Raw genomic sequence first — 20,441 nt, forward strand, 5'->3', positions numbered from 1 at the left:
TGCATAATGTCCAGTCCCACAAAGAGTCTCTAATACATCTCAAATGTATACAGTTTTGATGGATACTTGAAGTCGAGGACATCGGTAAGTCCAAACAGGAGCCATCATGCATTTGACAGGTTTGGCAAACCTCTGACAGTCCTATGATAATCCAAACTGTGTTGGGCTGATGGCAAATTTTTCCCGTGGGCAGCCGCATGCACCTCTGATTCCTCACAACTCTATTGGTAGAGACAAAAAGAAACAGGAGTTCAGGTGGTTGCTACCAAACAACATTAAATAGCTAAATACTAAATAGAAAATAACTACAAGTGAAGTTACAAAAGTCCAGTGAGAATGATGCATGGATGAAACACCTTAGTTTATCAGTTAAAAATTACCTTAGTTAAAATTACCTAACTTCTATTTAAAAAATAAAAAAAGGTTATAGAGGTTGTGTAATTACATTATTCCAGGTGTTTTTAGTTATCAAATTTTAAAGAAAACTGTGATTTTACTCAGTGTAACAGTGCATGTCATTGTGGTTTCCTGTCAATCAAAGAATTGTTAAAATTTAGGTATTATATTTTTTGTTTATTTTGGCAACTTATAAAGCATAAGAATGTGTATTTAATTTAGATATTAAAACTGTTTGAAAATGGCTATATAAAAATTATAGAATACAAATTCTATAATTTAATTGTCATCTTTATTTTGCACCAAACTTTGCATAATACAAATTTTATTAAATAAATAAATACATTGCCATTTTACACATTACATTAAGGTTTACATTAAATTTTTGCTAAAGCTACATTTAATTGACTTTTTCTTCAAATGTAATGTCACTGGCAAATGACAGTTCAGTGATTCAGTGTTATCAGTTAGCTTTATTGAAAGACTGACAGATAATAAGAAACTGCATTAGGATATTTTTATACTGTTTTTACTGTTGCACACATAAAAAAATCTTCAGATATCAAATGTAAGTTAATTCTATGGAGCCCACTATTGTTTGCAATTTTACCAATGTTTTACTTACCTGCAAATAATTATAGCTGTAATTGTATCTAATGTTTTTCTTACCTGGATGTGAAGTTTGAAGATCCACAGTAACAAAATCACTTTGGTATCTAAAGACCAAGAACATGCATTTTAGAATGAGGTGCATACAATTTAAATGGTTCTGTAAACATCAGTAGTAAATGTAATTTAAGTTAAAATAAATTGTAAATCTGTAATTTATTCACTATGCAGCATTAAAAAACTTATGGACTAAATCTCTAAAACACAAACTTTAAGTTATACTTTCTCTTACGTTAAACACAAACTACTTAACTGTTGCATACGTTTCTGAATTTAATATCCATCCTTAATGTGCTGCTATAACTTAGGTGAGCTAACTTTAGCCAAGTTAGCGCTAACAAACTGAACCCCCACACCCCGACCGCCCACCAGTGACCTTGTTAATCGGTTCTGCAACGTTAGTTATACCTACTAAGTGTTTTAAAACTACTTTCACTATTTTTCTCAATAATATCACTTTTATTCGTTAGCATAAACTAGCGTTGGTTAGCGTTAGCCAACTTAGCTTTCCATGTGAGAGCAGTCTAAGTTAACTGTTAACATACCTGAGGCTACAGTACAATTTACAAAGCTAAAACCTCACCTGCCTAGCAAAGACAGCAGTTTTGCATGACTTTACAATTATCATTCGGCTAAATTTGCAACTTACCGTGTTAATCAGATCCGCTGCTGGGAGCAGTTAATGTCGACCATTGCAGAAGCTGCGTCTGCCTGCTAAATCCCGGGCAATGAAAAAGGAGTCACGCCAAACTATTAAAATCACGTTTTATGAACACCTGCCCACATCGACAGCTGCTCTAATAAATTGTCTGTGTCAACTCACTTTTAAAACATTTATTCTACACAATAACCACGTACAAAAATCTACTCAAATAAATTGCATTAGTTTTATTCAAAATATACAGTTATATAAAAACTGATATATTTTAAGTAAAGAGGAAGCAAATTTTATTTTTTTGGTATAAAACAAATAAAATTAACTAGATTGCAATTATTTAAAGTAGATAGAACCAACTTTGTGAGTGTAGCACTTTTTACAGTGTAGCATTGAAGTATCCTCATCTGGATTCTCCCTCATCCCCTGATAAGGCTATTATACAGATACAGGGGATTTCTTTTTTCCCCATTACATGCTGCTGGGAGAGAGACTGCGGCTCAAATTTGTCATACGAGCAGGTCTACATTACAGTAGAATTATCTGACACAAAATGAAGTCTCTGCCATGGAAAGCTCTCACTCACCACCAAAAGTGCAAAGAGAATGACTCCACAGCTCCATACATCAGCTTTCCTGCCATCGTATTTCTCCCCCTGTCAGACAGAGAGAGATAGAGAGAGGGAGAGAGAGAATGTTTAACTACACTGTTATTTGTATAATTTACATATTTCACAAAAAACACACAATTATTTGTCAACTTATAATATGCAAATTCCATCTTTAACCTCCTGTTATTAACTACTTCAACATTTCTTCAGGATCTGGATTGACCTAACTGTAAACCTTTATTTCTTAGTGTTTCCACACTGTTAGTTTAGCTGTTCCTATCAGAAAATTTTATAAACATATTTTTATTATCGACAGAGATAATACTACTACTACTACTACTACTACTACTAATAATAATAATAATAATATAAAATAATAATAATAATAAAAATATTAATTATCATGAGCATTATCATCATCATCATAATAATAATAATAATAATTATTATTATTATTATTATTATTATTATTATCCATTAATTAATTTTCCTTTCGGCTTAGTCCCTTTATTAATCTGGGGTCACCACAGCGGAATGAACCGACAACTATTCCGGCATATGTTTTACATAGCAGATACCCTTTCAGCTGCAACCCAGTACTGGAAAACACCCATACACTCTCAAATGCACATGCACACGCAGACACACACACACACACACACACACACACACACACACACACACACACACACACACACACACACATTCACTACAGACAATTTAGTTTATTCAATTCACCTATAGCACATGTCTTTGTACTGTGGGGGAAACCAGAGCACCTGGAGTAAACCCACTCTAACACGGGGAAAACATGCAAACTCCACACAGAAATATTTATCTTTTTATTATATAACTGTTAGTTCATTATTTATGTAATGAACAATGCGTTGGCAATACTGTGATGCCAACAAAGCTCATTTGAATGGGAGAAATAGAGTGAGAGATTCAGTGGAAACTCCATTACTGAGAGCACATACTTACCCTTATAACCTCTGGACAGGCATAGTGAGGGGATCTGCAAGAAAACAAGACAATATTTCATCATTTGTCTCACCCAAGCTTGACAAAAATAACCCTTAGAGGACTTATTCGGTAAACTAATTCAGTAACATCTCTCTGAGATGTACATGAGGATCTTCACACCATTTTTTCAGACATACTGTCAAAACACCCTATGCATGCTGTAGTCAAATGATCCAATAATATACCATTAAACTGCAATGACTTTCTGCAGAGAGTGTGTAAAACAGGTCTGTAATCATTTGAATTGTGTAATATATTTTAACAGCATGGAACATCATCAGAAGCACTTCTCCATTTTTCAGCACCAATTCTCTATATAGTGCGTAAAAGCCTGTTTCTTCATCGCAAGTGTCATAAAGCATTATGTAGATTAAGTATGTATTGATGCTTTACGTTCTATGCTTTAAAAAACGTAACTACTGCTCACTGTGGGTGAAAGCTATTATTGCTGTTTCCAGCACCAAACTGCAGGGCTTTATACTAAATTAAGTGGTTAATGCAACATGCTCTCGCTCAGCCAATTCAACGCTTTTGTGCCCGATATACACAGTTGGTACCTCATTCGTTCTGGATGGAAAGAAATATAAGCCATTACTGTTAAAATAATGAGAGATGAATCAAAGCAATATAGTTTCTGTAAGTGTGTCTGGGTATTTCAGAGATGCATTTGTTTTGCACATTTTTATAAAGGCCATTCATAATGCACAAATTGCAGTTGAGGCTTTTTAAAGGTAGGACATATATAATGTTCTAATAATATAATGTCATAAGGTTTCTTGTGCAGACTGTTCATTAAACTTCTTAAAGAGATAGTTCAGCTGAAAAAAATAATAATTACTCACTATTCAATCTCTCTCAAGGGGTTCCAAACCTTTCCAAACCTTTCTAAGAGTTTCTATTAACGCTAAAGAAGATAATTTGAAGAAAGCTGAAAAGCTGTAACCATTGACATTCATAATTTATTTTTAAAATAAAAATACTATGCAAGTCAATGGTTACAGGATTTCAGCTTTCTTTAAAATATCTTCTTTGGTGTTCAACACAAGAAATAAACTTGGTAACACTTTATTTTGATGGTCCATTGAGTATTAGTAGACTGTCTGCTTAATATCTGTTGTTACTGCTCTTTCAACAGACATTTATCTGACTATAAGAAAGTTTGCAAGTACATGTCAACTAACACTAACCCTAACCCCAACCCTGACCCAAACCTAACAGTCTACTTACAATCTAATGAGAATTAGTTGGCATGCAGATGCAATGTAACTTAATTCAACAAACAGACCACTAAAATAAAGTGTGACCAGAAACACAAACAGGTTTGAAACAAGTGAAGGTTGAGTAAATGATGGCAGAAATTTAATTTTGGGATGTACTATCCCTTTAAGAACTCCATGTATTGTCAGAAGCCCCAGGTATTCATTATATTTTCCCTATATGTTGTTTATTTTAAGGTACAATTTTCGCTACTCACAAACCATTATATGATTTTGTTTTCCTCAACAATCTCCTACTTATTAATAGTTATTAAGCTACAATCAAATTATGCAGAATATGTATTTTATAAGTACAAACAGTCAATATATTAATAATAGCCAGGTAATAAGACACTAGTTATTAGTAAGAATTGGTACCTTAATTAAAGTGTTATTTTTTTCCCTCTCTAAGTTCTAAAATCCATTGACTTATATTTTATGAATTACAAAGTACCTTAGTTTCAGCTTTAACATATTCTTAAACGTTCTATAGTGAAGAAAAACCCTCATCTATAGGTACATCTCTGATAGACACCTTTTTATTTAAGTATTTAACTATCCCTTTAAATACAACTTGAAAAATTGTTTCTGTGCCACATTCCAGTGTAAAATTAGGCAGATATTATACATTACTGTTAAAATGTTCTCAGTACATGAATAATATAACATTAATGCTTTAAAAAAATGACATTTTTAGTTTATTATAGATTATGCATTATCTAATAAGAATGTCAACTTAAACATTGACTCAAAATTGGTTTTACCCTATTAAAACAGATCCCCTGTGACGGAACATAATTACTATGACCTTATAACGTTATTCCCCAGCAGTCAAAATATTAATAAAACCACATTAAGAAATGATGCACGATAAACAAATCCTCCCCAGCTCATTATCTTGCAAACTACACCACAGTAACAGTTCTAGCAGTGAAATGAGAATATTTCTGCAGAAGCCTGCTTTCTGTATGTGTGTCATGGATATCCCCTATGATAGGAACATGAGGGAGGATTGATATGGCAAATCAAGGCAGCCACGGGGGGTGATTAAGCTGTTGTGAAAAGACCCTGATGGAGAGAATTACTCATACAGACCAAGAGGTTGTTCATGGTTTTTTGAAGATATTTTTGTTATTTCTCAAGCGCTGATGGTCTGACTTGAGGGACGCTGGTTAAAGAGGCAAAAATACACTGTTTTTCTCTCTATATGTTCACTCTGAGCTAATCTAACTTTGTGCTGGTTAGTCAGGGCTGGTTTTGCCTCAGAGAACAAAATGTTGCTTTGATGTCATTGTCAAACCCAGAGTAATGGTCCAAATATGACCAGTGGTACTTGGGAATTTTGCACTGTACTGTGGGTAATCTAGTTTCACTTGAATGGAAATTCTGGAGGGGGATCTTAATTAAATTTACCGGATTTCCAAGTGGACTTGTAGGCATTTTATACAGTATGTAACCAACCCTTTGGTCAAAATTACCGCTGGGCTGCAAACTTGCCAGATACTTTTCTCTACAAAAGCTTTTCTCAAAATTGGGTCAGTCCATTGGCTAGGCGAAGATGAACAAATGAATAAACGCCTGGCACAGAGATATTACTGCAAGGCTCAGTGTTGCTCCTTCTGCCTTCCTGTTCTCACATGTAAGGGGTCTGGCCCTTTCAAATTCAATTGGGTCCATTAACCGTGGTAAACAGAATACATTTGTGTCAGGCAGACAGCATATGAAGGGGCTAAAGATGAATGCGTTTAATTAAAAACTGTCATATCTGCGCCTAGAGATGGGAAAGTCACAATCGATAATTACAACATGCCTCTGTCGGAAGAAAGCATCAAAAGCATGGCACCATTTTAGTGGTGGCTAATAGGAGCCGAAGTACACCGACTCAAGTCAAAGATATGGTCTGGTCACTCAGGGAGGATTTTAAAGTCTTGATTAATCTTTATCTGTGATAATGTGCTGTGCTCCGTGGCACCTAGCCCTCTCGTTTTCATTGATAATGGGGCCTCTAATGGCATGCATTACACATTCACAGGGGATACGAAAGCCAGAGCGAGGTCAGGCCATCATGTTCATGTTTTTCACTAATAGAAGCAGTTCAGGAAGTGCCTCTGTGTCTGGGTGCTAGAAGTCAGATATTTCAGTTATTAATACTGAGCCATTTCACCATCAGTGGTGCATTAGTGCACAAGACTTTCAAACAGAATGATCCTATTGCTAGTTTTTTTTTTTAAATCAACATCGACCTTTAATGTAAATACAACTATCAAATTCATGCCAAAACTTATTTAAGACAAGCTTGGAATAGCATTAAAGACATAGATCACCCAAAATTGAAATCTCTGTCATTATTTATTTACCCTTCACTTGTTCAAAAGCAATTTGAGTTTTGTTCTTCTGTTGAACCAAAACCAAAAGTTATTTTAAAGTATACTTGTTGATAGTACCCGTTGACTTCCATAGCAATTAGAGATGCACAATATATTAGTGGCCATATCGTTATTGGCTGATAAATACTATTTTTAATGTTATCGTTTTGTTCAATGTCAATATTAGGCCGATATCTTTATAGATTATGTAATTGTACAAAACTGGCTGCCTCGCACATGCTTGAGTTGAACTTGTTCAAACTTGTCCAATGCACTATAACAGAGCTTTTTTATACCTTAATAGTTCGTTCTTACTTTGTGTGGTATAGCTGTGTGTTAATAACTCAGTAAGTTACCGTATTTCTTATTATTGTAAATTTGTTTAAAAGAGTGTCATTGTGTATTTTGGTTTAAATCGCCTCAGGAAAAATATGCCATGTGTAAACATAATAGCAGCGATGCACACGTGCTAAACAACTAGTTGAGTTGTTTGTAATCTAATATGATTATTTGTTATTATCAATGTGTTGCTAGCCATGTGTTGTTGATGTAGGATTGTATTTAGTTTGATCGGCATATTCATATTGAACGGTGGCTCTGAACTATCAAAACACCTCAAAACGCTTTTTCGGACATTACATATTTTTACATATGGTAATTACTGTAAAGTTTCATTCAGCAACATTTGAATAGTTTAAGTTCTTCGCTCTTTCATTTTATTAAAAATATATTTATTTTACTTGTTTGTAAATTAAATCCCATTTTGGTATTTAACCTATTATTTTTCTGCAACAGTCAAGCTACATGTTAATCTGTTATGTGAAGAAAAGAAAATCATTTATTTTTGGCATGCTAATTTATGTAATTATAAAATGAATATAGGTCTAAATAATTACCTTTCAATTTTGCAGTTATTGCTTTGAGCATTTATTAAGTTCATAAGATTATTTTTATGAACTTTTACGAAGTTAAAAAAAAAATTAGTTGTTCATGGTATAAAAATACAACATTTTGAATTATTTATATTTATCGGTTGTAGCATATCAGTTATCACCCTCCAAATCTTGATTAGAGTTATTGGTTATCAATTTCAGCCAAAAAATACATATTGGTGCATCCCTAATAGTATTTTTTTATTTGCATTTTTAAAAATATCTTCTTTTGTGTTCAACAGAAGAAAGAAATTCATAAATGCTGAAAACCACATGAGAGAGAGAGTAAATAGTGATTTAATACAGATTTTTAGGTGAACTAACCCACAAATTCCATTAGAATGTAATGTTTTAGCCCAATGAAACCTGAACACAATTATGTAATTTAAAGTGCCAATTTAACTTCTGAAGGCATCTTCTGCTTATTTTACGAGAAACAAGTGTTTCAGGTCTACTGGTAATTGCTGTTGGAAGATAGAGTATGACTCACCCACAGCTGGTTTCTAAGAGACTGTCTCCAACCTGTAGAGAAGCCATGCCAAAGTCTGCTATCCTGATATTATTCTTCTCATCCAGCAGCAGGTTCTCTGGTTTCAGGTCTCTGTGGCTGCAAATACAAGAAACAACAAACTACAGGTTTAAGCATTCACATATAGCAGCTTTTTTGAGTTTCTCTATTTTTGTTTGAGTAAGAGCTTATGTGAACTAATTAATCTATTCACAAACACATAAAATAGAAATTGATACAAATACCAGCTATGTTTCTAAACAAAGATGCAAATTAAATTTATGCACAAAACTTGAAAATCGCATATAAGACATGCGAATAAAGCAGCATTTCCATCCAAGTAGTCTAAGAGAACAAAATCGTCACTTCCTGAGAATCTAGCACCAAATATCAAAAGTAAAAGCAAAATTTGCTGCGGTAGGAGAAGCTGAGTCAATCTTTTCCTCAATTAATAAATTACTTCAGAAGACAAATGCCCACATGCAATGAATGCCTGGTGGTGTTTGAAGGCATGAGACCCAGACGCTCTTGATTCTGGAGGTATGATTAATAATATAATAACACCACTACTAAAATGGTTATGGCGTTTTAGAATTACCAAAACAACATTTCAAATGTTTTTTATGTTTTTCAAATGTTTTTTATGTTTTTTTCCAACAACCGTTTTTTTGTTTTTTTTTAGCTACTGACTTTTTCATTTAACTCATTTAATAAAATAAAATAGATTTTTTGGTAGGAGAAGAAAAAAAATGAAATAATGCAATTAAGTACAAACTGCAAGGATATAAATAAGGAACAAAAAGTCAAAAAAGCCTGAAATATGAATGCTTTTATAAAAAAATTCAGAAAAACAAAAATAAAAAATTAGAAGAGATGTATTATGCACTTTTCACAAGATGTAGTGCTCAAATTTCTGCTGAATATGTCTGCCATGTCAAAATACCTCACTGATTATGTGTTATTGCTTATTGTAATAATTGTGGAAGGAAAACATGCTGTTTTGTTGGGCATCCCAAAAAAGGTGTTGCTCCTGCCCCCTTTTCAGAAGAGGTTGGAGCGTTTACAGATTGTTCATTGGTTACTTCGCCAGTGACATTCAAAACATTAGCATGCAATTTATAATATATACTTATATACATACTTGTCAGTTTAAACTCTTGACAGTTTTATGAGCACACAGAAACAAACCACACCACACATCAGCTGATTGATGGACAGGAGACAGAGTGATGAAGCCAATTATGATATGGGGATGGTTAGAAGACCTTGATGGACAGACGCCAGTGGGCAAGTTTGGCCAGGATGCCGGGGTTAAACCCCTACTCTTTTTTTGAAGTACATCCTGGGATTCTTAATGACCACAGAGGATCAGGAGCTCAGTTCAACTTTTTATCCAAAAGATGGCACTTACGGAGCAGTATAGAGTTCACATCAATACACTGGGGCATTAAGACCCACGCAGACAGCAGGTTGAGTGCCATCTGCTGGTCTCACTAACACCACTTTCGGCAGCAACCTAGCCTTCCCATTCAGGTACGGAAGGGCACAGCCATCCTTAGCTTCACTGGTTGACCATGTGAGAGTTGCAGAGAGTTAGCTGCCATTCTTGACTTTTCGTAACATTTGAAAAAGAAAAATTAACCTTACAGCTCACTGAAAACCCTCCTATGAGCACAAGGTTCTATGAAGATGCTTGTGTTTTTATTGAACCATCCAGCTTGACTATTTTTTATTACTTATTTAAGCTGCCAGTATCAGATTCAGGCCCAAATCTCTTGATCAGACATCAGGGGAAACATCTTGATTCCTTGTACCATTGTGAAATCCTCTGATCTGAAGATAAAAATGCAGAGCCTTCTGTGCCAGTGTCAAGAAGCGAAGCCCCTTTCATCCTGAGCGCCTAAGTGATCGAGGAACACAAGACCATTTTAGGCCCAAGAGATCAAAAAGCAGCTTGTACACGTCAAGTATCTTTCAAAAGACAGCTGATCGTGACCTGAGAGCCGATGAGCATTTACAGGGGCTCATCATTTGGGATGGATTGGCAACAGCAACTGGACAATAATTGTTGGTTGGCTACAAAACGTGACTTGAGCCAAAAATACCATCCTGCTATTTTTTCTGCCGCAACAAGTAATACCATCCTCCTTCCTTTGCTGCAATAAGAACAAACTGCAAGGATCATTCTGAGAACTCATCAGCCATCTGCAACCATAGTAAACATTAGCAGAAAGGAAAACATCTGTCCAGGCACATAATTACATGATCTCAAGATAGGAAGACATTCAGAGATGGATCTTGTATTTCAGACTAACCTCCAACAATCTTACTACATTATCCGTTTAAAGGAAAATTCCCCTTTTTGAGGGAAACAGGCTCATTTTATTAGTAAGCTAGAGTTAAAATGTTGAGTTTTACCATTTTTTTAGCTTAGCAAAGAATCAAATTAGAATTTAATTAGACCATTGAATGGGATTAGACCATTAGCATCCCACTCATAATTTTCAAATAAGGGTTCTGATCATTTTCCTATTTATACCTTAAATCTTGATGGACAAATTAATATTATGCAGTGCTACTAACTGGTAACTAGCGTAATATCATTGAGCCTGTTGCAGCCATGTTACAACGGCAAAGGTCTTTGATCATTTCATCAGAACGAGAATCATCCTAATAATAATAGTATTTCCAAGCTATATTAACTTAGAAACAATGCAATTACAAAAGAGTCAAGCTTCTGAAAGCTTAATATGTTGAAACTGTCACAACATATGTCGGATTGAGGCATCAGCTATAAAAGAGGTGGTATCTCCTCACCCAGTTGTGGCTAAGTTATTGCAAAGGTTAAACACAGACCAGCGATAAAGTTTTTTTACTACCGAGATTGATTCATCTTTCCCATGCCAAGGCAACCGTGGGGAAGGTGGAGCTCTCGGTAATGGAAAGATAGCATGGGGGTGCCAGTCAATACTGGTGTGTGTTTGCTGAGAGGCTCTTCTGATTAGCTGCCAGCGAGAGACTGATTGGGTGATGCAGGACCGACTGAATGATCTCTGGGTAGGAAATGTAAGTATTGCCCAGACACAAGCATCAACATCCTTGCAAAATAAACTCATTTGCTTGTTTCAAACAGAGTTAGATGATGCACAATTCAAGCTTGCAAATACGCTATGAAAACATTCAGTAAGCCTTCCAGTAAGAGCATCGGACCATCGACTGTTAAGCCATTTTGCTTCTGCAGCTCTCATTTTAATGCATGAAGTGCAAGGAAGTCTAATTATGCGGTGCATAATTATGAATGATTAAAATGAAAGTGAACAGTTTCAGAAGGGTGACTCTTTAGTTTTATGACTAGTTATCAAAAAAGGCAATAATGTAACAGCCACCAACAGACAAAACCTTTTAAGCAAAAAACAAAATACATGTAAAATGAATTAAATCACATCCTTGGACTGAATACCTGGTAAAATAAGCACAGCTGAATTTTTTATTATTATTATTATTTGATCAGAAGTCAATCGTTTTTATTATTATTATTTTTTTTTTTTCAGTTATCATGCAAAGGTTTGGAGGGATTTTCATTCTTTTTGGTGGGTTTTGATTCTGCTTTAGGCTGGAAATTTGTCTGGGACTTGGCAACCCATCCCCAAACCATTAGGCAGTTCCACTTAGAAGGGTGTACATGGCATTTAACAGCTCAGTGGTTTGTGGAAACTGAGGTGTCCAGACTAGCCAATATTACCTTGCTGTTCTCTCGTCCTTCAGCTTTACACTTTATGAAGGTACTATAAGAATCTGTAAGTAATGGGTACGCTTTTTCTTCCTTGACAAAGTGAAAGTTAATGGAACCAATAAACACAATCTCTCCTTGAGGAAAGCACTAGTGACCTGCTGTGAAGTTGATGGTATACAATGATGTTGCTACAAATGGTTAATTTAAAAGTTGAGGCACAGAACCTGTGAACACCTTTGCTTTCAACCTCCAGAATTTCATAAACTGATTCATTATCCTTCAGCTTTGTACGTTTATTCATCAGGGGTCTCCACATCGGTATGAACGCCAACTTATCCAGCATATGTTTTACACAGCGGACGACCTTCCAGCTGCAACTCAATACTGGGAAACACCCACACACTCTTATATGCACACACATACACTATTATTACCAAATGTCTTTGGACTAAGGTGGAAACACCCGGAGCACCCAGAGGAAATCCACACCAACAAGCAAACTCCACAAAGAAATGCCAACTGACCCAGCTGAGACTCGAACCAGTGACCATCTTGCTGTGAGGTGACAGTGCTAACCACTAATTTAGCATTGTACATACAGCAAAAGCATTATATTTATATTTAATGAATACTTGTTAAATGAATGAATGAATGAATGAATGAATGAATGAATGAATGAATGAATTAATTAATTAATTAAGTCATTGAAAGTATGTCTATTTTTCCAGCTTTAACATTCAGCATGAAATCTCTGATTCAATGGCTATGTGTAGTTATACAGCATGTGTTGTTATATGCCATTTAAACAGAAAGAGACATCTTTCAAAGAGCAAAAAATGACCTTTTGTGAAGAAGCGGAAAGACCGGAATCAACATCACATGGACTAAAAATAGAGTGCAGCCTGAATTTTGACAAAAACATTGTATGAAGGCCATTCAGAACTCCTTCTAGCGAATGTCAAAAAGAACCAGATTATCAACTTAGCAGTCTACATTTATAAATATTTCGATCAGATTCTGAGTCCCAGAAAAACTTTTAAAACAGTAAATCATGTTGACTGATTTCTCTTATTATTTTAACAGCATTTCTTTCATTGCAAATTCCAAATTTAGATCTCTCCAGTGTTAATAGTAAACATGTTGAAGATGAGTGGACAAACTTTTAATTCATAAATATGTAGTGATTAGTGATAAGAGATCAGCTATTTCTTCACATACTGAACTCTTCAAACCAGAGCCTCATCTCAGTCTGTTAATAATAACGAGAACCATGCCACAAAATATAGTAACAGTGATGGTCCATTTGAGTATTAGTAAACTGACTACTCTATATCTGTTGATACTGCTCCTTCAACTGACACTTAACTGACTATAAGAAACTTTGCAAGAACTCAGCTAGTCAACATACATTTGCCATTAACAAATAGTCCAGACAGCATGACATTTAGCTAGATCCTTATGGCAGAAACATAACTCAAAGCCTCACTTTCATGCAGGTTTTAATGACCAGTTTGTCAGTAATATCTATTTTTTTATCACTACATGTCCTCCTAATTTATATGTCCTCAGAGTAGCATCTTCTGAATGTCATAAGAGCAAGCAGTTAATTTTAGAACCAAGGAAGATGATCATCTCAGTGATGATCATTAAATTATGCACTAGTCTGCGCTGCTAACATTACCGTCTTTTATTACTGAAGCACTACCATAGGTGCCACTAAGTTGTACAGATGGTGGCAGCAGCACATGATTCGGTAGCATAGCATATGAAATATTAATAAGTATATATATATTTTTTTTTTTTGAATATAGCTTGAGTTTAATGTTTTTTTTATCTGTAAAGACATTGTAGTCTCATATTTTTACACTTGAACGTATAGCAATCCTACTTCCATAGTAAAAAAAAGTTGCTTTATTTTATGGCCTTTTATGATGTGTTAATAAAGCAAAAATGTAAAGGCATTCAGAAAAAAAAAAGCACAACTCATTTGTGAATATCTCTCATTTCTGTCAGTGATACCTTTCAGTGTTACTACAGTAAAACCATAGTAATAGCTGATGATTTGTGTAATGAAAAGCCTTCTAACCTGATGATTGGTGTACAAAGTTTCAGCTGTTTTCCTTATCTGTGTTATGAAGAAAGACAGCATGCAAATTTATGCATTTGTATCACAAAGCTCTGTAACATACTTAACCGATTGTCACTGGATTTCACAGCACTGCTGTCGAGCTCAGTGGTCACGAAAACAATTGGTCCATTGAAACACATTCACTCAATTTCATACAGCGCTATCTTTTGTACTCAACCAAGATAAATGATCTGTTCGGTGCTCAGTTCAAACAAGTATTGTTTATTTACATGTTTGGTGCATTCAGCAACGCATCTTCTAAGCAATCTTTTATCAGTTCAACAAATCAGTAGTGGAACTGCTAACAAAATTTAGTAGCATTGGAATGAAAAATAGTAGAGAAATGTGGCCATTTTGTTGCAGTTTGAAGTGCTGAAACTGCATAGATACACCCAGTCATAAAAAATAAACATTTAAATAGTCAATATTAACATAGACAAAACACTGGTAATGGGATGTGGGGGGCATTTGACTGACTTCACAGATTTTATGGTGTCTTGTCAAAATTTTTCTGAAGTATTTGTGTTAGTATTTGTAGATTTTCTTTCAGTTTCGCAGTGAAACTATTTGTATTTAGATATCACAATTTGTGATTTTTTTTTTTACCTTCAAAAGCACTGATTTCTGTAATTTATAAAAAAGGAAATATAAGAAAAACAATGACAGCGACTTAAGTGTTTACATGACTCTAAAGTCATTTAAAACCCTGATAAAAAAACAAAACAAAAACAAAAATAAACAAACTTTATTTCTAAATCTCTTTAACAATGCAATAGAAGAAGAATCATTCTAAACTATATTTGTCAAATTATTTATTTGTTTAATCAGTCAGCTTTGTAGGCCTACTGAGTAGCACTCTTTTGCTAATACTGTAAAAAGAACCTTTTTTTTTTTGTGATTTTGTGCTTTTGAATTGCATTGTGGGACCTCAGTCTTTCCTCCAACAACTTTTAACTTTAAAAAGTTGAAAAAAATATTTTATGAATATTTTTAATATGTTTAAAGTGATATATTGCCTGGGTTGATGTTATATATTGAGCTACAAAAACCAAAAACTTTGTAATAAACTGCGGGTACATTTTCTGTTAATTTGCATATATATATATATATATATATATATATATATATATATATATATATATATATATATATATATATATATATGTGTAATATTATATTATTTTAAAAATGTTTAATATCAAAAGTTGACAGAGCAGAAATCAAGGTCCAATAACACAATTCAAAGTAGAAATAAACCGGGGAAAAACACACAATAAGGAAACTGTAATGAACAGATATTTTTTACAGAGCAGCTTAAAATTACAAAGCTTTCATAATAAAGCTAAGCGTTTTAATGCTATCTACCTAAAGTCAGATCAGATTAGTGTGAGATTTAAAGAGCCCCTATTATGGGTTTTTGAAAATGACCTTCCATGCAGTGTGTAACACAGCTGTAAGTGAATGAAAACATCCAACCAGGGTTTAAATCTGAAAGTGCACCGTGTTTAAAACTATTAATTTTTTTATAAGAGATTAGATTCAGATTGGTTTAAATTATTTGTTTTTGTTCGTCTGGATCTTTTGCCTGTTGACATGAAAAATACCAAATATGTTCCAGTAAAACGTGAACGAGCCTTTCCCTTCAAACACTAGCGGAATGCAAGTTTGTAGGGGACTGATCATTACTGAAAATGAGTGAACAATAATAAGTGAATGTTCTGGTGTTTAATGCAATAATCTACCCTGCAACAGGGGATTCATCATTCATTTGCTAAAGGAAGGATCAGAAAGCACTATTGATGAATGGGCTTTTGTCAGAGCTTGACAGGAACTTCATCAGTACACAGTTCATGAATCAGTTTCTTCCTCCATTTCACAAGTGTAATTAACTTAAGTGTGATTAAAATGGTTGCCTTCTTGTTTTTCTAGCTTGCAAAATATGTATTTAATTGTGTTTTGTTACTTGTAATTGCTCCATGGGGCTTGTACTGTATCTGGTTAACTTTATATTCACAAATTGCGTCTAAATTGCATTTTTTACAGATTTAAAGTTTCAAAATGGTTTAGCTGTTGCCACTGTGTGGATTAATACTGAATGTGTGACGTGGTTAAAAATAGAGCAATATGTTGGTGTTAAACTGCACTGCTTTAAAATACTTCTGCATTGGGCTCACACATACACACTGAACTCTGACAACTTCAACAATGTTGATAAGCCGTGGTGGGTGTTTCTCTCTGTCTCGCGCTGAATGCAGACGACCAATCACAACAGACTGGGTCATCGAACAAATCAGTGCACATGAGCATCACACTAAGGAAGGGTGTGGGACATTGCATGCATATCAGCCTGTTGTTGGAGACCCCCAAAATATGACCTTTTTAATGCAGAAAAGGGGCTCTTTAAAACAATAAATTTGGGGGGGTGCAGTATTAAATAGCGTTAAACCACCACATCATTCTCTCTATCCAGACAATGGCAACTCCCTTCCAAAAACACAACAGAGAAAACCACTTGAGGGTCAGGCCTAGTTACTTAGACACAAGTTAACTTGGCTCCTCTTCCTCCTCAATGCCCTCGTGTGTACCTGACAGCACTCGTATCGTGTAAAAGGCTGATGAATTTGACAGGCTTTATTCAGACTTTAGTCTTTTCGTCTGTCCTCACAGTGGGGCCAGAAAGCCATAATTTCATCCCTGTGAATGCAGTGATAGCAGAAGGCTATCAACACAGCACATTATCTGAGTGGAGGTTTCAAACCCCAGAGAGGAAAATGGCTGCAAACGAGCAAGAGGAGCGAACGAGTGATGTCTCCCTGCTATGCTGTTTATTCAACGCTTTCCATCACCTATCGTGAAAGGCCTTCAAACCATCCATCAGCTAGTTGAGCTGTGCTGGAAGCATGCGGCTGTCTTCATTAGGCTGTGCGACTGCTGAAGTGCATGGTAAACAGATGCAAATATTGTGCTAATGGCTGCCCCTTCAGTGCATTAGGATATTAGCATATGAAGAGGATATGGTCGTGAGAATTCGAACAGAAACATTATTAGCATTAGCGCTAGCTCTTAAAGTTGAGAGAAGTTTGAAGTGAACTTCTCTTAAATCAGAGTCCACTTAGAGGAAACACAGGCTGTCATCCAACCGCCCTTTGTCACAGTTTTTGAGTTTTGTAGAGTAATGCTGCGCTAGATGATAAGGTTCAAACATACTGAAAAGGGATCATTGTTATTTACATCATTTGTAAGTCAAATCTGAAAATGTAACATATAGGATTGTATCCTAAAGTCAAAAGGTTATCATTAATCAAATTTGAGTTGAAGGCAAAATTATTAACACTCGTGAAAAATTGTATTTCTTTTTCAAATATGTCTCTAAAGAAATATTTAAAGAAGAAAATAATGTATTCTTTACAGGAGGGCAAAATATTTTAAATATTACGTTTTATAAATTTAATATAATATATACAATATATATGTTATAAATAATGTAAATTGGAAGAGTTTAGCTGGAAAAGACGCTAATCGCCACTTCTGCCAAAAATTAGCTAATGGCATTGAGCAAAAGCTTTAGGCATGCAGTACATGTTCAACAAATAATTTTGCTTCAAATCATCTAAATGGCAGCATCAGCCTATTCAGAAAAAAAACAGGGCAAAACCCTGTAAACGCCACCTGCCTTTCACAGCAAAAGTCGCCATGTCCCGAGATCCAATCTAAAGGCGTGGATCGAATCATATGTTTTCAATGTAACGGCCCGCTGGTATGCCAGCCTTAATTAGGAGACTGTTTTATTCCACTTCCGATTTAGATTGTAAAAGAGTCTGATGAATTGGAGCCTGTCCAACTGTCAGTGAATGGCGGAATGTCAGTGAATGAAAACGTCCCTTACCTCAAAACTATGTGCATTATGAAAAAGAGAAAACCCACTGTACAGTCGGAAGTGTAACATGCATTCAAAACGTTTTTTTGCGCAGCAACGCTACTTTGAATGAGTCCAATTTACTATATATTAAACGCCAACTTTGTTTAAAAAAAAGTCAAAGTTAGTAGCCGGTCTTTTTATGCCACATGCTATAAGGATAAGCAAGAGACAAAAAAGAGGCCAAGACCTTGAGTATGGTGAGAAAGAATGAATGACAGCTTCTAAAAGTGTTTAAGACATAAACTTTTTCCCCAGTAGGCCCACCTTGTGTTTTATTTGCTAATGTAAGCTATTTTTTAAAAGATGAATTTAGTGTATAAAACTATATATTTTTAATATATTTTTATGCTTTATGTCTGATAAGCTTTTTATATTAATAGACAATGCACAGATATTGATGCGTCACAATATTTTTGCACTACATTAAGTGTAGTTTACAATGTTTTTAATGTTTACATTGTTCTAATTACATTAAATCTAAATCATAAATAACAAAAATGACAACGGATCGTTAAGATTTAATGAATGTCAATTTTTATGTTATGGGTTAATGCACTTGACAGATTTCATTCATTCACTTTCCTTCTGCTTAGTCCCTAGTTTATCAGGGGTCCCCACAGCGGAATGAACCGTCACTTACTTGACAGATTTAGATTTTTTTAATTCAAGGTGGTTTGTGTAATGTGTTTTGTGTTTGTTAAAATATTTTTTAATTGCATCTTTAGTGATTTTTCAGCTAATTACACCGTCTTTAAACTAGGTGGATTTAGAGGTTTCTGCATATAAAGCAGGAATGGATTTAACTGATTTTTACGCAAAATAAAATCCACCTTGTTGAAAACCAAAGAATTGTGAAAAAAGACACTTATGAAATACATTTATTTTACTTACTAGATAATAAACTTTTGATTACCTACAAAATGAACCCTCTGAACCTAATTGTAGAAGCCTGATAGAAAATGCTCTTTTACAAAAAAGAGGTCTGATGGATTTAGAGGGTTTGCATCTGAATTCTTCATTTATACAACAGTTCTGTCGGGTTCTCGAATCTGATATTCTGATATTGTGCCATAACAGCATTCAAACAGCCTCTTCACCCTTCTGTATTTCTCTGCCCACATAAAGTAACAGCAGGTCAATAAACTCAATATGGTTTGACAATTATGCCATTGGAAAACATAATGTACTTTTGACGCAAGAATGCAGTTGTTCATATTGCATGTAGTTTATTTATAAGGATAGTGCCTATTTTAAATAGTTATAATTTTGGAGATACAGCACGTCGGCATCTATCAGCCTGTCCTACTGAGCAGAGCAGAGGGTTGACGCTCTGCCACAAGATGGCAACAGAGAGTGCGTAATAAGAGCTTAGAGGTGAAAAGATTGGCATATTTTCTACAGCTGATTAAATCATTATCAAACTGGTGAGTGACTTTTTAAGTCGATCTCCCTCTTTTTTATGTTACTTTGCTGTACTTATACCTTAGTTATTATAGTGTATTGAGAGTGAGATGGGACTCATATATTAGAAATGTATGTATTTTGTGCTGGCTACTCTTTGAACAGTTTCTGCTGTTCTGACGATCAGCTACAGAAGTGAATAAATGGTCGAAGGAAGTAGTTCCTCATACATAAGAATTTTTAGACTCTTCGTGTTTGATTTTCGTTTTTATTCATTCATTTTCTTGCCGGCTTAGTTCTTTTATTAATCCGGGGTCGCCACAGCGGAATGAATGGCCAACTTATCCAGCAAGTTTTTACGCAGCGGATGTCTTTCCAGCCGCAACCCATCTCTGGGAAACACCCACACACCTATTCACACACTCACATAGTCATACACTACGGACAATTTAGCCTACCCAATTGATCTGTACCGCATGTCTTTGGACTGTGGGGGAAACCGAAGCACCCGGAGGAAACCCACGCGAAGGCAGGGAGAACATGCAAACTCCACACAGAAATGCCAACTGAGCCAAGGCTTGAACCAGCGACCCAGCGACCTTCTTGCTGTGAGGCGACAGCACTACCTACAGCGCCACTGCTTCGTCCTTTTCTTTTTTTATATACATTATTATTCTGTCAAACAGTTGTAGCAGTAGGATACGGTTGTATATTGTCACTGGCGGGACACTAAGGCACTTGGCCTGTGACAGCAAGCAAACGCAAGTCTACCACTAGGGCTGATATACAGCCATATCTCATTGCTACTTGCGGGATATTGCTCATACTGCATATATAACAGTTAA

General features: G+C 35.1%; 1 protein-coding gene across 17 annotated transcripts in view; it reads right to left on the minus strand.

Moving 5' to 3' along the window:
• The window catches only part of brsk2b (BR serine/threonine kinase 2b), a 268,040-nt gene that overhangs the window by 49,018 nt on the left and 198,581 nt on the right, over positions 1–20,441 (minus strand). For all 17 annotated transcript variants that reach the window (XM_087261795.1, XM_087261790.1, XM_087261796.1 and 14 more), the window contains exons 5-7: positions 8,398–8,514; positions 3,312–3,345; positions 2,307–2,375 (exon numbers count right to left, since the gene is read on the minus strand). In XM_087261795.1, the coding sequence (XP_087117921.1) occupies positions 2,307–2,375; positions 3,312–3,345; positions 8,398–8,514 (220 nt within the window). The remainder of the gene's footprint in view (positions 1–2,306; positions 2,376–3,311; positions 3,346–8,397; positions 8,515–20,441) is intronic.

Source organism: Danio rerio, chromosome 7 (genome assembly GCF_052040795.2).
Source record: "Danio rerio strain M-AB ecotype USA chromosome 7, GRCz13ab, whole genome shotgun sequence".
Lineage (NCBI taxonomy): Eukaryota > Metazoa > Chordata > Actinopteri > Cypriniformes > Danionidae > Danio > Danio rerio.